This window comes from Rhinolophus sinicus, linkage group LG01 (genome assembly GCF_036562045.2).
Source record: "Rhinolophus sinicus isolate RSC01 linkage group LG01, ASM3656204v1, whole genome shotgun sequence".
NCBI classification, from domain to species: domain Eukaryota; kingdom Metazoa; phylum Chordata; class Mammalia; order Chiroptera; family Rhinolophidae; genus Rhinolophus; species Rhinolophus sinicus.
In genome coordinates, this window is record NC_133751.1 from 201,075,351 (window position 1) to 201,101,286 (window position 25,936).

General features: G+C 43.1%; 1 protein-coding gene across 1 annotated transcript in view; it reads right to left on the reverse strand.

Moving 5' to 3' along the window:
• Nucleotides 1-23,074: 23,074 nt before the first annotated feature.
• The window catches only part of DNER (delta/notch like EGF repeat containing), a 273,668-nt gene continuing 270,806 nt past the window's right edge, over nucleotides 23,075-25,936 (reverse strand). Inside the window, exon 13 of the mRNA XM_019737353.2 lies at nucleotides 23,075-24,081. Within this exon, the coding sequence (XP_019592912.2) occupies nucleotides 23,970-24,081 (112 nt within the window). The 3' untranslated portion in view covers nucleotides 23,075-23,969. The remainder of the gene's footprint in view (nucleotides 24,082-25,936) is intronic.

The following is a 25,936-nucleotide window of genomic DNA, read 5'->3' on the forward strand; positions in this document are numbered from 1 at the left end:
ACAAACCATGCTGCTCCTACAGGTGCTGCTCCCACACCCATGAGTGACAGTTAAAAATCAGGAGGAATATCTCATCTCTGGAGGGCCCTCCTAAGGACTGAGGGATCCCAGCCCCACACTGGGCCCCCCAGCCCAGAGCCCCAGTACCGGAAGAAGAGCCCCCACAACATCTGGCTGTGAAAATCAGCCGGGATACTCTCCCGGTGAGTCGGAGGGCTGATGGAAACCCAGGCTTCCTCTTAAAGAGCCTGGGCACAGACTGACTTGTTTTCAAACACTCACCCTAAGGTCCAGCAAAGGAACAACAGCTCAAAAAGTGCCAGAGACATACCGGCAGAAACTGAACTGTGTGACTTCTGGACAAGGGCTGCAGGGACAGTCACCATTCTTCCTGTGTTGAGCTCTCCTCACACACAGCCGGGAGGTGGGCGCCATTTCTCCTGTATTGAGCCCTCCCCCAACGCAGCCTGCAGGTGCAGGTGGGCACCAACGCTGAATCTGCATTAACCTGGTGAACACAGCCCGCCCCACCCAACTCAAGCACTGCCCCGCCCAACATGAGCACCACCAGAGGCTCTTCCAGCAGCAGGCAGTTTTCCTTTTCCATAGAGGACATAAAGATGGTCAACAGACATATGAAGGGATGCTCAGCCATCACTAATCATCTGACAAACGCAAATTAAAACCACAATGAGATACCATTTCACACCTGTCAGAATAGCTATTATAAATAAATCAACAAACAGGTGTTCTCAAGGGCATTGTTGGTGATATTGCAAACTGGTGTAGCCACTGTGGAAAAAAGGTATAGAGGTTCCTCAGAAGATTAAAAATGGAACTACCTTATGACCCAACAATTCCACTACTGAGTATTTATCTGAAGAAATCCAAGACAAGATATACGCATCCCTATGTTCATTGCAGCATTATTTACAATAGCCAAGAGGAGGAAGCAACCTAAGTGCCCATCAATAGACAATCACATAAAGATGTGATACATATATACATTGGAATATTACCCAGGCATAAAAAAGAATGAAATCTTGCCATTTGCAACAATATGAATGGGCCTAGAGGGTATTATGCTAAGTGAAATAAGTCAAGACAGAGAAAGACAAATACCATATGATTTTACTTATATGTGGAATCTAACAAACAAAACAAATGAACAAACAAAACAGAACCAGACTCATTGATACAGAGAACAAACTAATGGTTGCCAGATAGGAGGGGATTTGGGGAGGCTGGGTGGGAAAAGTAAAGGGATTAACAAGTACAAACTGGTAGTTACAAAATACACGGATATGTAAAGTATAGCATACGGAATATAGTCAATAACACTGTAATATCTATGTATGGTGGCAGGTAGATACTGGACTTATCAAGGTGTTCACTACATAAGTTATGTAAATATCTAATAATTATACTCTACCCCTGAAACTAATACAATATTGAAAGTCAATTATAATTGAAAAAAAGTTTAAAATATTTTTTAAATTTTCATTAAAAATGATTCATTAAAGACCAAAAAATTATATCAACTCATTTAAAATTTTTCAAATAATATAAACTCATTTCAGAAAAATTGACAAATAGTTAAAAGGAAGACAATAATGATCTAATTTTTCAAATAAAACTATTAGTCCTTTTTGTGTTTCCCTCCAGTTGTTTTCCTCTTCCGTCATTATTTTTAAAAAGTTACCATAGTGTCATGCAGCATGTCAGGTGGGGTCTCAGCTCCTGCTCCCCACATAAGAATGCGGGACATGGTGAGGCCAAAAAGGAACACCCACGGAGCCACAGATAGAAGAGTCATACCACTGTAGTCTCGCTGGGTTAGAGACACAGGAAGCAGGAGCCACACTACCCACAACCTGCCATCTACTTCTCTACCAACCGACCTCTCCTGCCAGCTGCAATCCGCGCTTGCAGGCTCAGCCACCATCTTCTTGCTAGCCCCCATTTGCTGCTAGCGTAGCCACAGCAGTTGTATTAGTGGCCAATGGCTCACTGGTTACAGCTGACGGCCAACTAGCCACAGCTGATGGCCATTCAATCACAGTTGATGGCCATTTACTACCTGAGCCAGCACCTTCCCACCTGACGCCAAGAACCTGGAAACTGCACTCATGGCTCTGTCCCTACACATAGTAAATATGCATTTAATATCATGGTTTTCTACTTAAAACTGTTAGGGAAAGAAAATTTTATTAAAAGAAGCTTAACAGATAAAAGAGAAAAATAAGTTAGAATGATTTTGTACATTCACATCGGACAGTTCCAAATTGGAAACAGAAAGAAAAAGCTTTTAAATTAAATGGGAACAGTGAAAAAGCAGAGATGTTAGGTGCTACTGCAAATCCTTAAACCAGGAGGAGAAAATGGGAAATAATATTGCATTATTCCAATTATATAATCTTAGAAATGTAGACATGAGTCAGAACACATTACATTAAATCTGTACAATACTGAGCCACATGATTCTACTGGGTTTTAAACATTTTTTATAATTTAAGAATTTAACTGTGGACACTTAAAAAAATAATGAAAAGATAAGCAACTCAATTTTTTAAAAGGCCAAAGATTTGATCAGACATTTCACACAACAGTATATGTAATGCCCAAGAAACACAGGAAATAAAATCAAAATAATCATGATACTCCAGTTGCATACCCAGTGGAATGGTTACAATGAAAAGGTCTGACAATGCCAATTTTGGTGAGAATCTAGAGCTTCTGGACTCCTGTGCATTCCTTGTGGGAATATAAAATTGTACAACCTCTTTGCAGTTTCGTGGTTTGTCATAAACTTAAATACACGTTTACCATCTCAACCATTCCACTTCCAGATATTCACTCAAGAGAAATAAAAGCATAGTTCCACATAAAGGCTTGTACACATATGTTCATAGCATCTTTTGTAATAGTCAAAAAGGGAAAAGGTTCAAACGTCCATTTGCAGGTGAATGGATATACAAGTTGTAGTATGTTTGTTCAGTGGAATATTACTAAGTAATAAAAAGGAATGGCATGGGTAAATCTCATGAATAGATTCATAGGCACAAAAGAACACACCTTGTACTATCCCATTGGTACAATATAGAGAAGGTACATCCAAGCGAGAATAGCCTAAAGCAGGTCCCTGATTGCCTGGAGACAGAGGTGAGGACGACGCTGGCTGCAAATGGGCCTGAGGAAACTTTGGATGAAGGCCAGGTTTTGTACCTTGATTGTGTTGGTTAAATGGGTTCCTACTTTGGTCAAAACTCATCAAACTGTATATTTGAAATGAATGTGTCTTAATGCATAGAAATAGTACCTCATTAAAACCAACTTTTTAAAAACATGGACATGAATTGGTAAAGAGGGACTTAGGGAAAGATGATCGAGCAACATGGAGAAATGTTAGGAACTTCTGAAAAAGGTGGCCGTGCAATATTCCATTATGAATCATTTAAATATAAAACCCATGTCCACGTACCTTCATCAAAAGCACTTGTACTTCCATTTGCCTTATGTGAGGAGCTAATTTTCAGCTGGTAGGTACCAGTAGCCACATGAGATTTTTACTGCCACTCAATTCTGACTGGTGGTTGTTCATTACTGTTCTTTAGTGTCCATCTCCATACCAATGATTTTTAGTATGACCCCAGCTTATGTCACATGTTTTTGTAGAAAAAGGATGAGTTCCATATCTGAGTCAGAGTGGAGTAGAGGAAAGAAAACCTGTAGGAAGTGAGACACATGTCATCTTTTGAGTCTGATGTCTGTCAGGTTCTCAGAGTCAAAAGGAACCGTGAGCCTACAAGATTCTGAAATTCGACAGAAATTTTGGAGAGGGCATTGCTTGCACCTCATCATCAGTTGGGTGCTGGAGTCAATTTTATTTTAATTTCAAAGGACCGCTAATATGTGATCTACACTTTACTGACCCCTTGAGCTATGAAATCATTCTTTGTTTCTAAAGCTCTTGTACCTTGTACAGATATGCCTGTGGTTGCATCTATGGCACTGAATGTCCTGGGCATGTCAGAGATGGTCCCAGGCAGTGAACTTCAGGTCTAATTAATCTTTATATCTCCAACACCTTGCATAGCACTTGGCACAGAGGAGTTATTCAATAAATGCATGTTGAAATAACCTTTGGCTCTTAATACAACTAAGAGTTCCCATCACTGATCACATTATTGCCCTAGTTAACTGTCATCAGTGCCCAGATCAGGGTTCATTTCCATGCTTCCTCCTCCTGGCTTCCTTATTTCTTTATTTTTTCTCTTACAGATGGTTCTGTGGTTTCACTTCCTATTTGGTTTCTGAACTCTGAGCACGAGACTTGGAGACGGGGAGCCCTTTCACTTCAGCTTTCGTAACCTTTCCAAGCGCTGATGAGACCAGTGCTGGCACTGCATAACTGCTGTGTGGGCACTTAGCAGTTTCTCCAGTGGAGGCTTGCTGAGAGCTGCTATCCTGTTGAACGGTTCTGGCATGTAAGGGAGGAGAGAGGGCAAATGACCTGGATTAGAAGTGTCATGTGTGAACCATGGCCCTGTCTCTTATCTGCTGTGAGGCTTTGGGCAAATCATCTGGTCTCCCCCTTCCTCCATCTTCTGATGGACTGTTTGCCCTCATTCCTGAGTAGCTCAGAGCCCACCAGAGACCCCAGGCTCTTCCTTGGGTTCTCAGAATTGTGTGTGAGTCTTGGCTTTTTGTACATTCTTGAAGGAGAAGGCTGAGACCTAAGACAGGCTAAATTTGATTCAGAAAAATAAATGTGGCATTTTTGTACCTGAATACCAAGAAGAATATCACAGCTTTCACACTTGAGTCCATGAGAATTGTAGCCTCACCATCCTCTAGAGAGCTTGCTTTTCTGTCGCTCCACAAGACTCCTCAGCTAGATGGCCCCAGGGCAGGAGGTGTCTCCTTCCTGCCCTCTTTGTGGGCTGGATCTGGGCTCATGGTCTTCCTTAGTGGCACTCCTCTCCCAGCACTTAAAGCACTTCTGTCATCCTTGACCTTGACATGGAAAGAACAGGCAAAGCTCCCCTGGTAATCACCACCTTTTCCCAACACCTTCAATGTGTCTGGCCTCTGGCCATTGCCTTCTCCTGACACAAGACTGGTGGGAAAACTCAATTGCATCTTCCACATAGGATTGTAGCTAGTTGTATTTTAATTAGAAGCTTAGTTTTCCAGCAGCTGGGGTTTCAAAGAGGCCTCACTTTCCCTCTAGCTCCAGTCTTCTTAAAAGGCAAATTCAGTCAGAGAGGGATGGTTTTGCCTATATATATGATGGGAAAACTCAATATACATAATCCCAGAGGGACAGTAGAGCAGACTACGTGCTTATCCAATTTATGGTTTTTGTTGGTGGTGATTGGTTTCTTATTTTTAAATGAGTCAGATTCATTTCAAGAAATAAAAAATGGCTTCCATGTTGTCATCGGCACTGTGCCAAGTGTATCAGACACTTACGAATGTCATTAGATAATTATCATATTTACTGTCAATAGCACTCATTAATCTCTTGTGCAGCGAGAGGAACCCTTGAGAGCGTAATTGCTGCAGGCTGAAGCATCTCTAATGTGAAGCAATTCCATATCATCTTCACCTCCAGATTGGTGGTGAGACAACCCCAGATCTTTCTTTGATACCATCATCCTCTTTCCCAAAGTTCCTAACATGGCTGCCTTTCCCCCAAGCAATGAAAGTCTCATTCAATTCTGTTTGACCAACTTCATTGAGCTCCTTCTGTGTAGCAAATACTGCGCTCGTGATAGGAAGATAGATAAGACATACTCCTTCCCCCCAAAAGGAGTTCACAGTTTAATGTTGCAGATAGAAAGACAAGCAAATAGTGGAGACTCTGGGTGATGTGTGGTAGCAGAAAGATGTTCAGATGTGGCTCAGGAGGGGGAAGGAGCAGCTCTCTCTCTGGAGGATTAAAAGAGGTCAGAGAAGTCAATGCCTGGGTTTTAAAGGATGAATAGACATTTTGCATGCAGCGAATCAGAGAAAATATTGTTACATGAGGATCCATTGCCTCTCTTCCTCCTCACCCATGCCCACGCCCCCGCCCTTGCTTCAGTAGGAAGATCTAGGGTATCATGGAGGTGGAAAATGGGAAGCTAGAGTGGCTGAGGGATTTCACTTTGGAACGAGAGGGCACTACTAGCTGTTGGAAAGAGTAGGTTGCAGGGAGGTCAAATGAATAATAATTATTATAATAATAATAATAATAGTAATAAACCCATACTTAGTACTTACTATGTGCCAGTAATAGTTGTAAGTACTTTACATATATTAAGTGGTTGAAACTTTGTCCCCATTCTATAGATGTGGAAAAAGACTAAGTAACTTATCCAGGAACACATAGCTTTGAATGGGAAAGTAGAGGTTGGAACCAGGCAGGCTGGCTCCCAGTCTGAGAACTACTAAGTCAAGGGGTTATCGGGCCAAGTATGGGGAATGTTTTCACCGGGAGCTGAGGTTTAAGGGAAGAGATGAAATCCAACAAAAGATACTAAAAGTGACAAAAGTACCAAGAGGAGATCTTACAGAAACATTGCTGTTTCTTTGCTCCCATCTGCACCCCCATCACAGTCAGCTTTAGGTATTTTTGTGAACAGCCTACAACAAAGATTAAAATCGCCACTCATGATTTTGTTTTCTGTTGGGCTACTTTTTCTTTCAATGTGACTCCCTGTTGAGGTCAGTACGTGAGGACAGCAGGAACCTTTCAGACAGAGGTGGCCAGATTAGGGAGAAAGTGATAAAGAGGAAAGTGCATGAGGGAACAGCTTGTGTACGGACATGGGCACAGTCTGGTGTCTGGGGAACTCATCTGTCATGGATGATGACAGAACTGATTTCGCTTTCAGTCTCGTCCAGGTTTAGCCCAGCAACTCTATGTCCCAACAAAACCCCATCAGGTACGCACGTGGGGCAAGAGCACAAAGATGTCCTCACTGACATCTCCTCCATTTTGGTGCCTCCTTTCTATGCACAAACCCTGGAGTCACACAATGAAAAATGACCTGCTTTAGTCTGCTTCTCAGGCTTTAGAAAGCATGGCTCATTTCTAAAGCAATGCACCAGCGGACAACAGACATTTACTTTGTTGGGGGCGAGGGAAGGAAACACAACTTTCTGCTATGAAAGGAGCATTTGGGTTTAAATGGAGAACATTCAGATCAGAAACCACGGGGTAAAAATAAACACTGCAGAATCAGGGAGAGCAGGGGCTCTCAATGTGGGGGTCCGTTCAGTTTTCCAAGTGTCAACAGACTGGTCATTCCTAGGATCTGTGTTTCTTCTGGAGCTGTGTTTACACGTTGGTTCCTGGCAAGGATGAAGTGTTTGCATATGGCATTTAGTAAAATGCAGACATCACCTCATTGGGACTCATCAAAAGCAAAACTTGTCCTCCCATTCATCTTTGTCAGACCAGCAGGGGCAGCCAGGTTCAGTCATCTAGAGCCCCTGTTTCTCTCCCAATGATTTTATCCTTCGTTCTGCTAATTAGGCTTGGGCACACTTTACCCAGTGAGCTGGTGACGTTCCACTAAACCTCAGCATCTCCTTTTGGATCATCGCTCACTCAGATTGGGGAATCACGCAGGCCATTGGGGTAAGTCTGGAGTTGGCTTTCAGCGGAGCTTAAAGGATACAGCCCTGGGCGTCTTTCGTAATAGTCCATTATTCTGTTTGGAAATCATCTTGTCTCTTTAAAAGTGAGGTTCCTGCCAGAGTTTCAGGCTCATGGACTTTCTGCTCCCACACTGCGGCCCTATCTCTGGCATTCTCTACCTTGCCCATAGGAAGGTTTATAGGATGTTGAAATGCCCGGGAAGAGAGTCCAATGGGGCTGCTGCCAGTCTGCAAGTCACAGGAGAGCAGTTCAGCCTATTAGCAAAACCAACAGAGCCTTGCTTCATCCTCCACTGAAAATCCCGCCCCCCCCGACACCCCCTCCCCAGGCACTGAGCAGGCTCTGACAGACTGTTTTGGAAACTGCTAGAAGAAGGGATCTGTTCGACGTTATTTACAATTCAAGAAACCATCGCATTTCCCTGGTCTAGGCAGTTTCCTAACTGACTAGACCAAACTACAAAGCTTTTCTACCACTTAGCAAATACGGTCAGCTCATAGAAGGGCTGACTGTTCCCCAAGCCAGCAGCTGAACCCCAGTACACCGCCACCATGGTCCTCTGTGACATACGCACATCTGCATTTACAATCAGTCCCAATTCTGTGGGGACAGATGAGAGGGACATGCAAACACAAGACGGTGTGAGAACTGGGACCCACAGAGGTCAGGCAACTGCTGACCCTGACTGTGTGTGTGGCTGACTCGGTCAGGTCCAACCTGCTTTCCGGTTCTCTGCAGAGAAATAGCACAGGTGGTAGAAATAGCACAGGTGGTGGACTAAAAATAACAGTTACAGCAAACATTATATAGACAATCTTACAAGCACAGTTTCAATTTTTTTTTAATTTCATTCATGTATTGCAAAAGTAGTGCATAGTTGTTTTTGTGCTTTATCAACCCAGAGTGGTTGAAAGCAGTGCTTCTCAAAATGGAATGTGTGTTTGAAATACCCAAGGATCTTATTAGGTGGGTGCAATATTAAAAACTGGGAGGGCTGCGGTGAGGCCTGAAATTCTGCATTTCAACCAGCACCCAGGCGACGCAGATGGTGCATCAATAAGTCTCGTAAATCTGGGTCTAGAAAATATAATAGTCTCCCTTTATCACCAACCCACTCAAGTCCATCTCTCTAATTATGTTTCAGGCTACATGATTCTATAATCTGCTTTCTTTACTTCCAGGTCAATATTAGAAAATGTAACACATTCTTTTTATTACCTACATGGAAGTCCATAGGTGAAACGCCACGATTTATTTGCCTTGCCTCTTACAGATGGAGACTCGGGGTGTTTCTAAGTATAGGGCCCTTTTCTAAGCCAGCCCTTATTCATTGGCTCTGTTACTGAGCCAGAAAGAGCTTTGGCTGATTAGCAAGCTCACCTGGGCCAAACACTCAGCTCTGTATTTCTCCAAGTGAGGAAAGGTAGTGAACAGTGCCTCGAAACGAAATCATTGAGTCGACGCCTGTAGCACACAGGAGCAGAGCTTGTGTCTCTCCAGCCAGGGTGCGCTTCCTGCAAGAGCTCTCACTGGTGAACCAAGAGGCCCATGATAAACAGAGTTCATCTTCTTTTGTTGTCAATTTTATGTGAATGTTGTAAAGGAAAAGACAATTCCTTATGTGTATATCGAGACATACACATGTATACGTAATAAAGAAGGCAACAAAAAATTCACAGGAATTTTTAGGATTCAATCATGAGAGGTCAAAAATGTTTTCTTGCTTGTGGCTGGCTGCGTAAGACCCCTTCGGATAGAGCCCACACTTCTCTGCACTTAGGGGCAATTTTGTGGATAATGTTTTGAATCAGGCATAACCTGGTTCTGTACCCTCATCTACAGCTGAAAAAACAGGTTCAGGATGGTTGATTAGCCTATGGTATCAGATTAATGAAAGCAGGTCATTAAAGGGCTTTGGATCATTGAGATGAAAAAGCATGTGGAGCTTTGCAAAGCTGAGGATTGTTTAGAAGTCACTGTTTTAGCCCAGTGGCTGTCAAACATTTATGCATGTTAAAATCAGTAGAGAAGCTATTTAAAATCTCCAGAGTTCAGGCCCAATCAAAACCAAGTAACTTAGATTTTCTTGGGGTGGGACCCAGATATCAATATATTCTGATCTTCCAGGTGATTTCACTACTGAACCTTCAGTGAAAGAGCTAGCAAATAAAAGTATAGGAAGCCCAGTTGAATTTGAATTTCGGTTAACAAATTTTTCAGTGTAAGTATACTTCCAAATATTGCATCAGGCCTACTTATACTAAAGAGATAGTTGTTCTTTATCTCAATTCAGATTTGACTAGGCATCCTGTATTTCATCTGGCCACCTTAGTGCAGCCAATCAGATCAAGCTTAGGGGAGCTGACCATAAGGACTCCCTTCAAGGTCAAAGTGTCAAACTCTGTGCATTGATTGGTAGCCCTCAACCCCCAACTTTTCCAGTCTCAAGATTCAGGACCCAGGAGGGTGGCATCTTTGGGGTCATTCAGGCCCTGGGCCTGGTACTTGGGACTTTTCACCAAAGAAAGAAACAAGGTGTTACTTACCACCTAATGAGTAAAGCCGATGGTAGATATCAGTGGTGTGTGATGCTCTGCTGTGTGCAGCTTACCATTTGCCAGGGCACCCTTTCATCTGGTTCCATGCACAAATACACTGCGTAAATAGTGAGCCTCTGACCAGACCCCGACAAAGGCTTAAATGCTGCCAGAAGGAAGAAGTCCCTTCCTATACAGATCGATTTCCCTCACTCGGGGCCAAGAGCAACTCGGCATCTTCTGAAAGTGATGTGCTGGTCCTTGCTGCACCCCACCTCCCCGCCCCTTCTTCCTACCAGCTTCTTGTCTCCCAAACCTGGTGAACAGAGAGCTGAGGAGTATGGTCTACTTTTGCAAAATTCCCTCAGGATTTAAAATGCACCCAAATCAGCAAGAAACAAAATACCTGTCCCTGTGAGAACAAAATACCTGTGAGAACAGCTAACACTGAAATGATGACAAGAGAAAGGCCAGCCATGGGGCCCAGCTGCTTTCTTCCTGGGACAGGGGTGGAGGGGATGCCAGGTGAAATACTAACAAGTGGTCTGGGAAGCAACTTGGGTCAGCAGCCGCCAGCTGGTGGCTTGAGTCCAGCCACGGCCATGCAGAAATGGTCTAAGGAAGTCATCCCATAGGCCTGACCTCCCAGAGCTCAAGAACTTCCAGACTCATTCCGGATTTGCAAACTATGAACTCACTACTGAAAAGGAGCCCTGCAAGCTGCCCAGTTCCTAAAAGAGCAAACGTCCTTGTAACCTGACTCCACAGTTCCACAAGCAGATGGGCCTTCCCAACACACATTTTCCTATTTTGCTACCGGTTCCCTCTGGTTATAACCCATAAATGGTACCCATGGAAAATAAGGGGTTTGGTTCTGCATCATTCAAACCAAGACCAATTCCCATTCAAACAGACCCCAAATCCAAGACAAGCAATGCGTGGGCGAGGGGAGAAAAAAGTGATGACTGAGACTTTCGAAAAGAGCACATGTGAAGGAAGTGGGAAGAAACACTGGCTTTCTTCTGCACAGTGTCCCAGGATCCCAGCCCCGGGAGTGAGCCACTGCCTTGCCAGCCTGGGTCCCCAGCCAAAGCTCAGAGATTTTAGCGACCCACCAGATACACTGACACCACCAGTCAGCACTTGTCTTGCCCTGATCTTTGCCAGGATGCCCTTCAGTCTTGCTCCAAACACAATCCATTATAGCTCAGAAAACTCTTAAAGACATGTGTCGCCTCTGAGGTTGACTATGAAATCTCATTTCTTCACTAAGGTCGCCTCTGATCCTTGCAATCCACAAAATGCTTCCAGGAGCAACGAGCCCATTTGGGTCAGCTGCCTGAGCTCCCTGGAGGTTCTCAGTGGTCACGGTGACTCATGTGGCAGCCATCCACCCACAGGCTTCCGTGGGAGAGGAGGCCATCTGGACACCAGGCACAGCACGCATGGCTCCAGGCACCCTGGCCCTGATGCCCCTGGAGGAACTACGACAGGCACTGAGCCCGACGGGCACAACGTCTCCCAGGGTTCCACTTGCTACATGGTTGGTGCATTCACCGAACATTTCTTGAGCTCCTAATATATTCTAGACCCTATGCTGGACAATGGGATTACAAAATGAATAAGACAGAGTGTCTGCCTTAAAAGAGAGCTCCATTGCAAGAACCTTCACACACTGACCCACAAGGCCACATCCACTGATTGGGCCAAAGGAAGTCCTCGGTGAAACTGATGAAGATTTATGTACAGAGATGACAGTTGGAGGGTTACTGACAGAAGGAAAAGCTCGAAATCTCTTGAATGTTCAGTAATAAACCTATGATTAAAAATTTACAAAGTAACCGTTTGATAGCCTGTTATGTAGCATTCATTCATTCATTCATTCATTCAGTCAACAAATAATTATTGACCAGCCTATCTCAGGGTACAGTTCAGGTTCTAAGGAGACAGATGTGAGCAAAAGAGAGGGGGACACTAACATCCCACAACTTATCGTTTAGTGGGATGTATGTGTGTGTGTGTTCTTTGCATATATGATAGTGATTAGTGCTAGGAAAAAGCAAAGTGGGGAAGGTGTGCAAGGAGTAACGGGGGCTTCTTTTTTAGTACAGGTTATGGCTGCTCTCTCCCGGGAAAGAAATATTTGAACAGAGACTTTACAAACTATGTTTAATGAACAGAAAACACTCCTGGAATAATGCTAAATGTAAAGAAAAACAACAGATTAAGAAACAGTACTCAGTAGGATTCCAGTTTTCTTTTTAAAAGTATATATACACTACATACACACACGCACACACGCACTGAACCAAAGCCTGGGAGAGCAATGGAATTATCCTTGGCACGCCCACCATTTTGGTCCCCCCAATCTGTCCACCTCCCCAGCCACCGAGGGCATCCTTTGCTCTCCCCACCGATACCTCCCAGGAGGCCTGCCCCGCCCTCTTCACACCTGGGTCTAAGGTTGTCTCTCATCCTCAGTGAACTGTGAGTCTTTGCAAGGCAGAGCCCTGCCTTAGTCATTGGGCCCATGATGCCACATTGTACAATCCACACGCAGGATGTTTTGTAGGATGGCTTTCTTCTTTTTGGGGGAGGGGCGGGGGGTGTCAAGAAGGAGCCTCATGCCTTCTTCTCATCACCGTTCTTTAATCTGGCTCATCAATGCTTTCTGCTCAATCTTTGGATACATGCCAATTAAACCTAACTTTACAGAAAGTCTCAACCCCACCTTCCCTCCTCCAGCCCCTCCATCTTACTGTGTATTTCCAACGTAGAGTTTTTGGGGGGAGAGCTGTGCCCCTAAACACAGGAAAGGATGGACTTTCCGCTCCTGCAACTTCACCACAGCACCTTGTACTTTGCTATTTTATAACAGAAAAATAGTAACTCATTATTTCACTTTAGCATTTCCTTACTGGTACACTAGACTTTGTTTTCTTGTATTCCTATTTCTTCTGTAAACTGCCTATGTTCTTTCCCCACTACTCTATTGAATTTTAGGTCTGCTCATGCTGACTATCTCAAGCTTTTTTATATAATGAGAGTATTATCGGTGCTCTAAGGACATTCTGAGAGGATAAGCAATGGAAGACGTCATAACGGGAAAGATGAAGTACTTGTGTAAAATGTAATGTCTTCTGCAACTTATAGAAAAACCACCTAACCGTTAAAATGCAAATGCATTTGACAAATGTACTTGTTGAAAGCAATTCTTAAATCAACTCATGATGAGCAGGGACTTTCTGGACATGTGGACAATAAACAGAAAGGAGATCCCAGAACTCGAGCTCTGGAAGGTCTCTAAACACCACCTCCTTTGACAAAGGCCTCTGAGAATCAGGGTGATGTGCCCTGCACCCAACCACATGGCCAGGAAGTGACAGTGCCGGGACAGGCGCCATGACCTCTCCTTGATGAACAGCATGGCATGTCCAAAAGAAGGGGAAGTGGCCCAGGAGCAGCTTCCGCATTCTACACAGTCTATGAAACCACAAAACAGGATGCTATGAAAATGTCAACTTGTCACAGGAGCTCAAAATGCCTGCCTTGTTGCCAGAGTGGAAATCCACATGCAGAAAAGCCTGGCAACTTCAGCGAAGCCAAGCAGAGTGGACATTTACTGACGAACAGCTGGTAAAAACTCTTATTGGCAGCAGATGGACTGTCCAGCAGAAGGGTGTTGGGTGGACACAAAGAACAAGTGCAAGATGGAAGCCCTCATCGAGGTCCCTGTGACAAATTTCAAGCTCTGCACATGGTGAAGTGTCTGTATGTCTGGATTTCGGAGAAGGAGGCGTTTTGTAAGTATCCTAGTGTGGCTTAATAATATGAATCTGAAAATGGAAGGTCGATTCCCTGAAACATATGGTCATTGGAACAAATGTCATTTAAACAAAACAGACCTTGCTGGCTAACAAGGAGAAAATGGGTCCCTTCATTTAAGGTGTTTTTTGGGGATCTGCTGGAGGCTGGGGAAACCATGTGTGTGGACACAGCATGTCCATTTCCCATCACCATTCAGGAAGGAGGAAACTTTCTCCTGGAAGAGTGAAAACGGTGCTTCAGTCTGTGGAGCAAAGGTGAGATGGGAGAGCAATGGCTGCTAGCACCTTTTATTTAGTGAGTAACTTAAAAATAAACCCAATTCCAGTGCAAGGCTCAGAGAAGACGAGTAGAGTAGAACTCAAAGGCACACCTGGTTGCCAGATCCCCCCCACTCCACCCTCATGTTCCTAGATTGACCTTCCAGCTCCCAATCATCTGAAAGGAACCCCAAGAGTTAATACAGACAAACCCAAGCAAGGAACCTTGCTTCTGCCAATTCTGCTTGGTCTACTGGCTTGCCATGGAGGAATCTGAGATTAGTTATTTCAGTCTGAGAACAATTTTAACAGAAAAGTCTATTTTTAATACAAATAAATTTGATGTACAGTTTATAGATGAAAATTCTGAGGTCCTTCAAAACAGGAGATCAGGGTTATTTTCTGTCACAACCAGATTTAAATGAGCAACTGTGCTGACAAAATTCTCCATTTTGTCGAGCCTGGCCTTTGGCACTTCAAAGTTTACTGCAAGCAAGAGAGGACCCTTAAAATTTACCCTCAGGGACTGGGCACCAAGGGGTACAGCCCTTGAGAGTAAATTGCCCGGCATTAATTTTTGTGCCAATCATTTGGCAATGTCCAAAATGATGAGTAAGGAGGACAGTCAGGGCTGGAGCAGAAACAATCGACAACCATCCATTTTCCTACCTTCTCTCTCAAGATGGAAGCCTTCCTCCTACTTGGATCTGACTCAAAGACCCTGATTTGATGCAAATACGTTCTTTTGAAATAATAGAAATAAAGGAATTGGGTAAGGGAGCACTGGGGGCTGGGAAGAGCTCACTGACACTCTTCAGTCACCCAGATGTGATGGGGTGGGGGGGTAGGAGAGGCACGGGAGTGAGTGTGCAAGGATCACCCCTCAGATAATGGATACCTTTGATGAGTGAGACAAGCACAAAAGGTGGCGTTTCCACCCAGAAGGACCGCACAATCTAGTTGAGCAAGCACGGAAACAAAATAACAAGGGCTAATGGAAAAGCTGTTTGGGGCCTTGGAAGCAATGGACCTAGGAATGAGTCTTCCTTGGAAGAAAATAGCTGGACATTGATCCTGTCTGTGTTAACCTGTGATTGCCTTCAAGGGAAGTACCATGAGAAATAGCGTGGAGATCACCCAGACCTTATGGAGATGATCCACATATGTAGCCTTTCAAGAAAGGTTGACTCTGCTGACCTCTGAAAGTAAGGACTTGGAAAGCAACCAACCCACTTGCACGATAACCATCAACTGAATCTTAGAGCTTCAGGTATGCCCACCGCCTCCAAAATAGACCACTCCATTGAAAACTGTTTGAATTACACTTCTTATTCTATTATGGAATTGTTTCCTATAACTAGCATTTGAGACTGAGAACTAAGGTAAATCCATCTATACAACACCTTAAAATTCATATAAAGAACAAAGCACATGCGTCATTGTCCCTAGCTGCCCGATTTGAGGAAAGGAAGGCTTTCCACATGATAGTATCCTGTGTTGAAAGCTTTCTATACTTAATCCCCTGAGTTTGGAGCTGAAGAGTCTGTAAAGCTTCTGTTAGTTGCTATGTCCATGTAAGCTAACATGTCCATGTGATAAACACGCAGAGTAACATAAAATAATTGGTCCTAAGTTTCATTCCTGATCTCTGTACATGCGACCTCTCTCTTCTGTGCACATGACTGACCTCAGGAAGGTCAGGGAGACAAGGAGCCATCAGGAATAGTGGGTTACTGTTACTGGCTGTGTGCAGTGTGCCATGAGCTACACTGCTCATCCCCCCAGCTATGGGAACCCATCTTCTGCTTCTTGATAGCACTGGTGTCTCACTGGCCTTGGCAAAATCATCTCCCAGGCCTCCCTAGCCTCAGTGGCTCATCTATAGAATGAGAGTTCAACAGAGTAATTTCCAAACATCCTTCACTGCTCAACCACAGGAAGCCTGGGTCAGTACGCAAAGCTTGACTGTCTCTCTGAAAGTGCCGTCTTCATAGCCACGGCCCGTCTCACACAGCCCAGGACCAGGATCCAGTAGGGAAACTGAGAAGGCCCACCTTCCACCTGTCCCTGAGAAAGCCTCACTCCCAAGCACAAAGCTTAGAGCCAATTCTTATTCTTTGTCTTCCAAACTGGGATTCCAAGGGAGCTTTCCTACACCCACCACCATTAAGAGAGATACAGACACAACATCTGATGAGGCTCGTGCTATCCAGGGTTGTGAGCAATTCCTGGCACATTGGCTCTCATGACTCCTTCCCTCGTAAAGCAAACTTGAAAAGGTATAAGGGAGGAGCTTACTGGTATATAGTAGGTATTTAATAAGTACTTGCTGAATTAATGAATTAATGATGGTCTAATGAATTAATGACGGGTTGGTGGATGGGTGGATGGATGAATGGTGATTACTGGCAGGAGCTCTCGTGCATATCTTAAAATTGGTTCCACATCTCAAAAACTGGGAAAGCAATTTAAGCTCTCTAGGACTTAGTTCTTCCACCTTAAAAATGGCAGTCATAAAAGTCCCTACCGCATTGGATTATTGTGAGGATTAAAGAAGATAATTTGCACAAATTGACTAGCAGTTTGGCCAGCACACAGTTAGTATTCATAAATGTTAGCTATTTTTATTAGAATATTGAGCGCAAGTCATCTTAGCACAAAGAAAACCTTTAATCACTCGAAATCATGAAAAAAGCAAGACATACAGAATTCAGTACTTGAGCATTAGCAGCACATAGTTGGCTCCACACACCTAGACACCAATGGGTCATGAGGACGCATTAGAGGACACTACCTGTACACCACACGATGGGTACTCTGTGACGATTTGTAATGTGAACAGATGGAATGAATTGAATGAGTGAGAGAATGAAGGAACAGATGGAAAAATGAAAAGGAGTGATTTTCTCGTTCAGTGTTTCCCAACCAGGGGTGGTTTTGTCCCCCAGGAGATATGTGACAATATCTCGGGACATTTTTCATTGTCACAACTGGGAGGTGCTACTGGCATCTAGTGGGTGGAGGCCAAGGATGTTGCAAAGTAGCCTACAACACACAGGGCGGCCCCACTGCAAAGAATGGTCCAGGCCGAAATATTAATAGTACAGAGCTTTAGAAACCCTGGTCTACTTCATTGATTTTAAAACTCAGCCCCTGCATAAGTGTGTGTGTGTGTGTGTGTGTGTGTGTGTGTGTGTGTGTGCATGCGTGTGTGTGTGTGTGTGTGTGCATTTGTGTGCTTGGGGGTAGATCTTCCTAAAATTCAGCTTCATCTAAGGACCACTTAGTATGTGTATTATACTCCTTATGAAGACCATGCTATCGTGAGTTAAATTGAAATTCCCCATGGGAGTCACAGTTCCGAAAGACAGCAAGAGTTGCTTGTTTCCAATGTAAGAAACCACAATATCAGAATTTCCAATTGTTAAGGGGCTTTTTGAGTTGGGAAAGCAGGAAATCACTTATTAAAATAGAATTCGGCTATGGAGTATTTTCCACATGGACTAGTTTAATGATAAAAAGATTTCAATTTGTGAACACTCTCTTTAGCGATTTGGAGATTATCAAATAAGCCAACATAAAGATGACAACAATTGGTTGTCTGTTGGTTTCCGACTGCCACACAGCAGTCTGGGAATGCGTCTGTGGGTGAAATTTTAATCTGTGGATTAGACAATTTTAATAACTCGCATGGAAATTCATCTGAGCAAAACTGACATTACAACGTCATGGGGTTGCTGATTCGATCCAGAAACTGAGGTTTATGATGCACTAACTCAATTTTATTTCTGCTTGAACCCCTGTGGCACAGTCATCCTGCCTCACGGACACGGACCTTTGCTTCCTTCCTGTCCTGGTAGAGAACAACCCTGTCCCTGACCCAGTCTTCTGGTCCCTATCTGCCTCTCCATCTTCAATCAACCCACTCCCTCTCTTGCAGTTTTTTTTAGTGATCTTATGATTTTTAAAACTTTATTGATTTGTAAAAATTTATACACAGTAGAATGCACAGATCTTAAGTGTATCGCCTGATGACTTTTGACAAATGTATACTCCCTTGTTACTATCCCTCAAATCAAGATGTAGACTATTTCTATATCCCAGAAATGTCCTTCAGGCCCCTTTCTAGTCAATATCCCCACACCCTTTACCCAGAGGCAAGGGCTGTTTGGATTTCTAGCACCATACATTGGTTTTGCCCAATCTGAAATCTCACATAAATGAATGTATCACGCATTATGTCCCCTGCTGTGTCTCACTTTTTGACTCGTTTATACCTGTGAGATTCAAACATGTTGCTGCATATTTGAGTAATTTTTTACTTTTTACTTTTTATGGTTTTCTATTATACTGGGGACTATGATGAATGACAATGCTACAAACATTCTTGTACAAGATATTTTTTAACACATGCTTTTGTTGCTCTTGGGCTTTTACCAAGGACTGAAACTGCTGGGTCATAGCCCAGTGCATGCTTATCCTGAACTTACCCATTGATGCTCCAGCCTGACTCAACATTTTAATTCCTCAGAAATGCCCACTCTCGGGCCGGCCCGGTGGCTCAGGTGGTTAGAGCTCCATGCTCCTAACTCCGAAGGCTGCCGGTTTGATTCCCACATGGGCCAGTGGGCTCTCAACCACAAGGTTGCCAGTTCAATTCCTCGAATCCCGCAAGGGATGGTGGGCTGTGCCCCCTGCAACTAGAAACGGCAACTGGACCTGGAGCTGAGCTGCGCCCTCCACAACTAAGACTGAAAGGACAACAACTTGAAGCTGAATGGCACCCTCCATAACTAAGATTGAAAGGACAACAACTTGACTTGGAAAAAAAAAAAAAAAAAAGAAATGCCCACTCTCAGTCTCTGAGACCTCACACACCTATCCCTCCCTTCACCTGGGTAATTCCTACCCATCCTTTGGGTCCTGATTTAGATGTTACGTATCAAGGAGCCTTCCCTGACTGCTACAGAATTCTACCAGGTTCTCCCTGCTATCTCGGAGCTCCCATGAATCCTGTTATCAGAAGCTCATGCAATGGCATGCTTCTAATATCTGTCTTCCTTCCAGCCTCTAACATTCATGGCGTAAGTCTTGTCTGTGCGGCCCACAGCTAATAATTATACCTGATTTCATCATCACCCAGCATTGGCCTCACACATGTTGAGTGCTCCATTAATACCTGTTGCATAGATGGATGGATGGGTAGATGAATAGCTGGAAAGGTGAAGACTCTTGGGGATAGATTAGCTAGTCCAGTGGTTTTCAAACTGTCCTCTGTGGGACTCTTACGGCTTCTCCCATCCCTCTGGAGACCACTGGCGTGGGTTGTGGTAGGCAGATGGGGACAGAGGGGCTGGGGCCCAAGACTCCTCAAGCAAGCTCAATCAAAGAATCTTTATATTAATCTGATTTACATGTCACACTTCCATATAATATTTCATTGGGCGATAATATACTTTAAATATAATAATAACTTTTAAGACCGCTGATCTACTGGGCTCCCAAACTCAAATATTATCAGAGGCCAGAAAGGGTAATGTAACTAAGTCAAGTAGGCAAGTGTTTTGCATATTAAACACATGCAGATAATTTTCACTTACATTGGGAATTCTGCTCTTTCATTTCCCTTGAAACACACAGCCCATTCAATGTAATGCTCATTTACCTATTTTGATAGCACGGCTACAGAAAAATGTTTATCCACAAAAAGAAACTGCAGCAAAAGCAAAACAAGAATAGACGGGCAAATAAAATTATAAGCTGTAACTAATATTCATTTTTTAAATGGGCAAGAGACCTGAACACTTTTTCAAAGAAGATATTCAAATGGCCAACAGGTACCTGAAAAGATGCTCAATATCACTAGTCACTAGGGAAATGCAAACAAAAACCACAATGAGATAGCACCTCACACCTGTTAGAATGCTGTCATCCAAAAGACAAGAGGTAACAAATGCTAGCAAAGACGTGGAGAAAAGGGAACCCTTGTACAGTGTTGGTAGGAATTTAAATTGGTACAGCTGCTATGGAAAATGGTATGGAAGATCCTCAAAACACTAAAAATAGACTACCCTATGAACCAGCAATCCCACTTCTGGAAACATATCCAAAGGAAATGAAAACACTAACTCAAAAAGATAGCTGCACCCCCACGTTCATAGCAGAATCATTTATAGCAGCCAAGACATGGAAACATCCTACGTGTACACTGATGGAAAAATGGATAAAGAAGCTGTGACACACACACACACACACACACACACACACACACACACGGAATATTACTCAGCCAGGAAAAAAAAATGAGGAAATCCTGCTATTTATGACAACATGGATAGAACTTGAGGGCATTAAGCTAAGTGAAATTAATGAGACAGAGAAAGACAAATACTGTATGATCTCACTTATATGTGGAATCTAAAAAAAAAAAAAAGAAAGAAATCAGAGAAAAAGAGATCATATTAGTGATTACCAGAGGTAGGGCAGTGAGGAAGGAGAAATTGGAGGAAGGTGGCCAAAAGGTATAAACTTCCAATTATAAGATAAATAACTACTAGGGCTATAACGTATAACATGATGACTGTAGTTACCACTGCTCTGTGATATATGGGAGAGTTAAGACAGTAAATCCTAAGAACTCTCATTACCAGGAGAAAATGTTTTTTCTTTTCTCCTTTCTTTTTCTTGTATCTACATGACATGATGGATGCTAACTAAACTTATTGTGGGAATCCTTTCATAAAATATGTAAGTCAAGCCGTTATGCTATACGCCTAAAACTCATACAGTGTTGTATGCCAATTATATCTAATTAAAACCAGAGGAATGCCATTTATGTCTAGTGTCAGTGGGACAATAGGGAGTGGTGGAGATTGTGGCCGTCTGCCTAAAAGGGGCAGCTTCATTTCAATTTCAGCCACTTACTGCCACGTGGTACTATGGACCAAATCTGAGTTTTCAAGGTAAACCAAGTAGTTTACCCTTGCTTATCAAAAGCTTTTCTCACAGGTAGGGCAAAGTAACAACTTAACAAGATGGCAGAGTGTTTGACATACTCAGAGAAAAGTGCTCCAGGCTTTAGAAGGACTAGTAACTGGTCTACCATCCACGACACACCAACTGCGAATCACAGACATTAACCATCAAAGCCAGTTTATTAGCCTACTTTGTGATACGGTCTGTATGTAAAATAAGAACAAAAGCCACAACAATAATAGCTAACATGTGCTGAATGCTTAATGTGTGCTGGAGGTGGGCTAAGTGATTTACATACAGGCTGACGCTTAACTCCCACGGCGGCCCTCCAAGGGAGGTACTATCGTATCATTAGCCTCAGTTCCCAAATTATGAAGCATAGGACCAGAGAGTTACTTGCCCAAAGTTGATAGCAAGTGAATGCTTCAAGCAGGATTCTGATCCACTCCGCTACCAATGCGCTGCCAGATGGCAGTGTTCACCTTTCCGTCACTGTGCCCATCTAGGTGTAATTCTGTAATTTATTTATTTATTAGACGAAGGTTGGGTTCAAAAAAAGCCGTGAACTCAGGAGCCAGGATCCCTTTGTGTGGTTCTTCTAGCTCACCCTCTGCCTGACACAGAACAAATGCTCTGTGAGATATATTATTATTAAATGCCCAAATGAATACGAAAACATCTTTAAATGTCTTTCGTGTCAGCTCTCAGTCTGTCAGAAGGCAGACGAGTCTGCCCATAACCTGAATTAGTAGACTGTTCATTTGCTTGGAAAAAAGAAACCAAGATTGATAAAAGGCTGTCTGGTTTTCCAAACAAGTCTTTTCAGGGACATTACGTAAGAACTTGGGAGATGGAAAATTATCTGAGAGCCTGCGATCTAAGCAGCTTTCTCCAAATGAAGATCACTAAGAAAAGGAGAAGCAGCAGCAGGGGCGTTGAGCGCGGTCCATGGGAAAGCAGAGTGCCATTTCCACCACGTTTCCTGTGGGTTGAGCCACACAATCAACAGTCTCTGCTGGGAAGGTGGAAGTAAGCAAGGTCTGTGAGTGTTCCCAAGGCTGCTCAACCAACTGGGTTCCGATTTTCTTCTTACTTGACTTCCAAACGCCTAAACTAAAAACTGTGAACATATTGCACTGTATCATTTAATAATCAGAGTGTGGGTGTATTGTGATATCACTTGTAGGATCACAGACAGATGTTCTGAGGAAAGAGAGGGCAGGAAAAGCTTCTTGAATACTTCTTTTTGCCGAAAACCCTCCCTCACACCTGATTTCAGGGCTACTTTTGGCTATACCAAATGCTGCCGTGTGAAGATAAAATGAATTTTTTAGAAATGACTCTGGGACGTCAGCATAGCATGTAGGTGCCAAATGGAATTGAATGCAGGGCTGCTTTTCAAGTTCCTGCAGACGAAATCACTGTTTGCTAAGGCAATTTCAGTTTAGCTCCCCGGGAGAGCAGCGTGTGAGATATTTCTGGAGGCCAAAGGTGCCCTTGCACGTCAGGCCTGGGAGCATTTCTGGATTTCAATGTACCTCAATATTTGCTCATGCTGTATTTCACGGTCAAAGCCCACTGCAAAAGTTAACGTGAGAATTCTTGTTGTTTTTTCCATTTTTCACATTTACAAGAAGGTAGGGATGATTCCCCGCCAATTAGGAGGTCAGCAAGGTTCCAGAAGGCACAAGGAAAGGCTCCAGCAGGCACAGAACTGTACTCCTTGGGATATTTAAAGTGTAAAACACAGCAGGCGGGTTTATTCGACAATCAATATCAAATCCAAAATGTTTTACATAAATTTAAAAGAACGAGAGACAAGCACATCCTTGCCTTGGTAGCATTTATTCAATATCTGAAATTAGCAAGAACCGGAAGAAGCACATATCAATCAAATACGGCCACGAAAATGTCCTGGATATAAATAAAGATGCACTATAAGAAATACTCACTACTGAAGGGACCAAGACTCTCTTAGATTTTACTACCTCTTAGCGACTAACAACTCCAACGTAAATTTCATTTACTCACAATAAAAAAAACAACCTTGACTTTTTAAAGAAAATACAGTTTCAATTCAATCATAATTTGCCTCACACGGCTCTTTCAAGGCCTAGCTTGACGACTGTTACGAAAATGACAAAAACAAAGTCAAAAGAAGGTTTCGGCAAGGTTCAACAGAACAGTGCAGAAATACGTTATTTACCCATGCACAGAATAAGGCAAAGACTAATTTCATTCGGGTTAGGAATAATAAGTTGAACTAGTTTCTTTTTCACAAAACAAACATTTCAGACTTCTTTTTAAGTCACGGGTATACTGTACTATGCGTCATACTCTACATGGGTTTCCTAACTCTACTCTGAAAGCTGGTGCTCGCACATCACACAGAAACTTCTCCTTGATTAGACTTATTCTATGACAACCACAGAGATCAATCTGGGTGTCGTGATAGCGTCTACCGTGAAAGGCCAACACGCTATTGGAAGAATAGTTTAAGAGAGCGGAATGTACATTAAAACGTAGTCTATGGATTTCTCAAATTCCGTTTTTAAAATATTTTTTTTTCCAAACTAAAAGCTGCAGAAAATTAGTTCTTAAATATTCTACTGAAAACTCTTGAGCAGCTAACATTTTAAATTTCTTAAGCTTTTTGTTTTCTTAAAAATATTTAAATGAGTGTAGTAGCCCATCTGTTTTGAAAAATAATCCAAAAAATGATTACAAATCTTTCGTTTTAATCAGTGTGACCAAGGGTTTGTCATCGGGGCTGTAATCTTCATAGGCGATGGGAGTCACATCGTACATCGCAGGCCGGGATTTCTTTCCAAATCTAAAATCACAGGGAGAGAGAACTCTAGTTAGATGTATATTGGATCTCAAGCCCTACAAATGGTGAGAAGAAGTTATGCTCAAGAATCAAATGAAACTACAAAAATACCCCAAGAAATATATTCTCTAGCAAGTACAGAAATTTAAGACTTCCTCATAGTAACACTGAATGAGTATAAATATTAGTCTTTGGTGCAGGAGGCAAGAAATGGATTTCACAAAACATCGAGTCCAAATTAATGTTGAAGCTTATAGGTTAAATCTTGGCAAAGCAGTCAGGCATGACAGCTCCACAACAGGTTTTAAAAGAATGTGTATTGATTTGTCTAGTTCTTCTGAGACCTGTAAGGATGTGGAGAGGACAGTTTCTTTTGCATCCACTCCAGAGCCTGGAATGCACAATGGCAGGGTGGTCCTCCCTGGACCGTGGACAGACAGCCTCTCCCATGGGACTTACAGGAGGGCTCTGAAGGCTCAGCAGTCATCTGAGGTCCCAACACAAGGAGAAGGGCAGAGGAAGGAAATTACTTCAAATAAGGAGGTGTTTGTCCACAAAAATGTGCCAGTTCCCACCATCCAATCCCACGTATTACTCCCCAACCCCCACATACACACGAGCCATTGTTTCTTCTCTAAGCACAAAGCCATTGTCCCAACAGATTTGCAGATTTCAAAATCCCCTTGACATCAGGACAGAGGAGCAGAAGCCAGCGGTATCAAAATCCAGTTTCAGGACCTCCTACCAAACCAGTGCTGAAATGGCGACTATTAAAATAAAGTTAATTCAACTTCTGGGTGGTCTCTTCCCATTCAAGATCTCACCTCCCCTAAAAGCTTCTGCAGTGCAACAGGATTTAAACAAATCTGCCACACCAACCCACCACCCCTCCTGCCTTTTACAGACAAAAATTAACTCTTTCAAGTCCAAAGGGGCCCATTAAAAAAGAAATTGTTAAAGAAGCTCAAATTTTAAAAAGGTTGGCAGGATGGGCACCCTAGGACATCAGGGGCTTATTCGCCACAGCTTACATCCATCCCATCGCCCCTCCGTTCCTTACTCTGCCATTGATGTCTTGGAGAGTCTGTCTTCTCACGCAGAGAGATGAGAAAGAGAATGGAGTTCAGGAAATGAGAAACATTGCATTCGTCCTATGACCTTTCATTGTTAAACAGTCTTCAATCTTGTATTCCTAAAATTCACTCAAGACTTACTGGCCTTCAGGGGTACAACAGCACAAATCACGCCAGATGGGCACCAGGCAGAATGCAGAGATCAGGAGTTAAAGCATTCTGCCACCAAGAAACCCACAGCTATTACTGCAATATTTAAAGGCCCTTAGTGAAATCGTGTCTAAAATGTGAAGCCTCCCGAAGGTCCGGGATGGTGCGTTCATAAATGTGCTGTGGCTCTAGCCTGCAGTCTGTTTAGCTAAATTGAGTGAGGCCTACATAACCTGAGACCAGGAAAAGGGGCAACAGGCAAAAGCCAACTGGATCCTAACACTTTCTCCCAAGTCTGAAAATTGCAGAGGGTGCTTTAAAGGTGCAAATATTTTGACAATCTATTTCTCATAAAGTAGAGAGATATATTGGTAACAATATACCACACCCAGCATTAATTTCATTAATTTTAATGGTATAAAAACTTTGAAGCTGGAGGAAGCTATAATGTGGACCAAGGATAAGCACACTACAGCCTGCAAGCCAATTACAATCTGCTGCCTGTTTCTCAAATAAAGTTTTATTGGAACACAGTGGCATCCATTCGTAATGCCTCTGCTGCTTCCCACTACAAAGGCAGAGACGAGTGGTCACAGAGACCCAGAGACTGTCTGGCCCACAAAGTAGAATATTTT